Source organism: Saimiri boliviensis, chromosome 4 (assembly GCF_048565385.1).
Source record: "Saimiri boliviensis isolate mSaiBol1 chromosome 4, mSaiBol1.pri, whole genome shotgun sequence".
NCBI lineage: Eukaryota > Metazoa > Chordata > Mammalia > Primates > Cebidae > Saimiri > Saimiri boliviensis.
Genome location: NC_133452.1, coordinates 164,129,827 through 164,132,073, shown reverse-complemented (window position 1 = coordinate 164,132,073; position 2,247 = coordinate 164,129,827). Strand labels below are relative to the sequence as shown.

Genomic DNA, 2,247 nt, shown 5'->3' with positions numbered 1-2,247 from the left:
CAGTTTACATTTTGTGAGTAAAAAGTCCAAGGAGAATGATGAAAATTTTGAAAGTGATTTTAATGAGATTTGTACTTGTACTGTTGAAATTTGTATTTTATTTTAGTAAATAGTGATTTTTACCATTTATTCAACAAGGTTGGAGAGAGAGATTGAAAGAGAGAGGAAGCAACATTTGTATTTTAAATATAATTTTAAATTATAAAAGTATGTAAAAAATTATTTGGTGAATATTGGCAGAAAAAATAATGTCTTCCATTAAATCATTTACAATTTTAAAGTGATGGGACAGGAACATGTGAACTGTTAATGCTCAGAAGCTCTAGCTCTCAGTGCTCACAGTTGGTAACATGATATTGGCCTGCAATTCTATTATTTCTTGATTCAGTTTTCTTTTTGGAGATGTGGTAGTTGATCTTTAATGCCTATTTTAGGTCTAAAAAATCCATGATCCTAACTTTTTAGAGAAGATTGGTCACTGTTTAGGACTTTTTTCTATAAGTAGAATGATGTAACCTCACCCTCATCTTTCTGGAAATTTTTAAATCACTAAAATATTGAGATCAAATCGAGCTTACACACTAGTAACTTAAATGTTATTTAAAAACAAAAAAACAACCAAACAAAAAACCCCTGTCTTTTCTAAAATAATAACCCCTCTTGTACATAGAACTTCCTACCCGAGTGCCAATTCCTAGAGCTTGATGCAAACAGCTCGCCAGAGAGCCTGTGCTATTGTTCCTGCGAAAAAAAACAATTTTCCTACACATTTGAGTAAATATGAGTTTATCTGTATGAAGTCGAGAAGATTAGAATGCAGGGAACAATGTCCTGGAATAGACATTTGCAAATGAAAGAGGGAGAAATAGTATTTTTAAGGAAAACCTGAAAGTTGTCTCGATTTGACCGAAGTTTTAAAGAGAGTTGGGGGAATAAGGAAAGTTTCAAGATGCCGGTTTTAAAACTATGCACAGAAAATAAGGCAGGAAGGAAGCCCGAGGTCTCTCGGATCAGTTTCCCCCAAATCCCTAATTATTTCCTGCCCAGATTTCTTATATTTTCACTCTTTTTTAAGGGGCAACAAACACAGCAGCGCGGTAGAGCCGAGGAGTCCTTTTCCTGCAGGGCCGCGCATGGAGCAGGGAACCAATCATCGCTCAGCGTCTCTCTATATAAACCCTCAGCCTCCACCGGAGAGGACAAGCTGCTCTGACACTTTGAGCTTACTTTTGTCTTTGATAAGACATCAACATGTCGGAGACTGCTCCAGTTGCTCCTACCACTCCAGCACCCGCGGAAAAAGCACCTGTGAAGAAGAAGGTGAAGAAAGCAGGCGCAGCGGCTGGAAAACGCAAGGCATCGGGACCCCCAGTGTCTGAGCTCATCACCAAGGCAGTGGCAGCTTCCAAGGAGCGCAGCGGCGTTTCTCTGGCCGCGCTTAAAAAAGCGCTTGCGGCTGCCGGATACGATGTAGAGAAAAACAACAGCCGCATCAAGCTTGGCCTCAAAAGCTTGGTGAGCAAAGGCACTCTGGTGCAGACTAAAGGCACCGGTGCTTCTGGCTCCTTCAAACTCAACAAGAAGGCGGTTTCCGGGGAAGCTAAGCCTAAAGCTAAGAAGGCGGGCGCCGCCAAGCCTAAAAAGCCCGCAGGGGCAGCCAAGAAACCCAAGAAGGCGACTGGTGCGGTTACCCCCAAGAAAAGCGTAAAGAAGACCCCTAAGAAAGCAAAAAAGGGGGCAACAGCTGCTGGGACCAAGAAAGTAGCCAAGAGTGCGAAAAAGGTGAAAGCATCCCAGCCGAAGAAAGCTGCCAAGAGTCCGGCCAAGGCCAAAGTTCCTAAGCCCAAGGCAGCCAAGCCTAAAGCGGCGAAGCCGAAGGTTACAAAGGCGAAGAAGGCGGCTCCGAAGAAAAAGTGAAACTCGCGGGACGTTCCTCTTTGAAAATTTAAACGGCTCTTTTCAGAGCCACCTAGAGATCTCAAGTCAAAAGAGCTGTAACTTGTTTTCTTGGAGGGAGGGAGGGAGGGAGACAGGGCGGGGTGGGAAAGGCGGGGGTGGGAAAGGCGGACGGGTTGTTGGGGTCCGGGGGTCCGAGTAAGCTCACCGTTCCCTGCAGCCTGGGTGCGAAGATCCTCCCGCCTCAGCCCCAGCCACCGGAGTAGCTAAGGCTACCTGAGCCACCACCCTCGGGTTTTTCTTTAAATTCCCGCCCTGGTGTGTGATTGGCTAGCTGATTTCTCTTAAAGC

At 44.7% G+C, this 2,247-nt stretch overlaps 1 protein-coding gene across 1 annotated transcript; it reads left to right on the top strand.

The window, feature by feature from the left end:
* Nucleotides 1–1,180: 1,180 nt before the first annotated feature.
* H1-3 (H1.3 linker histone, cluster member) lies at nucleotides 1,181–1,986 on the top strand. Its single transcript, XM_003927261.3, has one exon. It carries the CDS (start codon nucleotides 1,252–1,254, stop codon nucleotides 1,915–1,917), a length of 666 nt encoding a protein of 221 aa, XP_003927310.1. The 5' UTR covers nucleotides 1,181–1,251; the 3' UTR covers nucleotides 1,918–1,986.
* Nucleotides 1,987–2,247: the final 261 nt, after the last annotated feature.

What these genes read in the sequence shown, in the direction of transcription:
- H1-3 (XM_003927261.3), top strand. Translation starts at nt 1,252, where the DNA reads ATGTCGGAGACTGCTCCAGTTGCTCCTACCACTCCAGCACCCGCGGAA.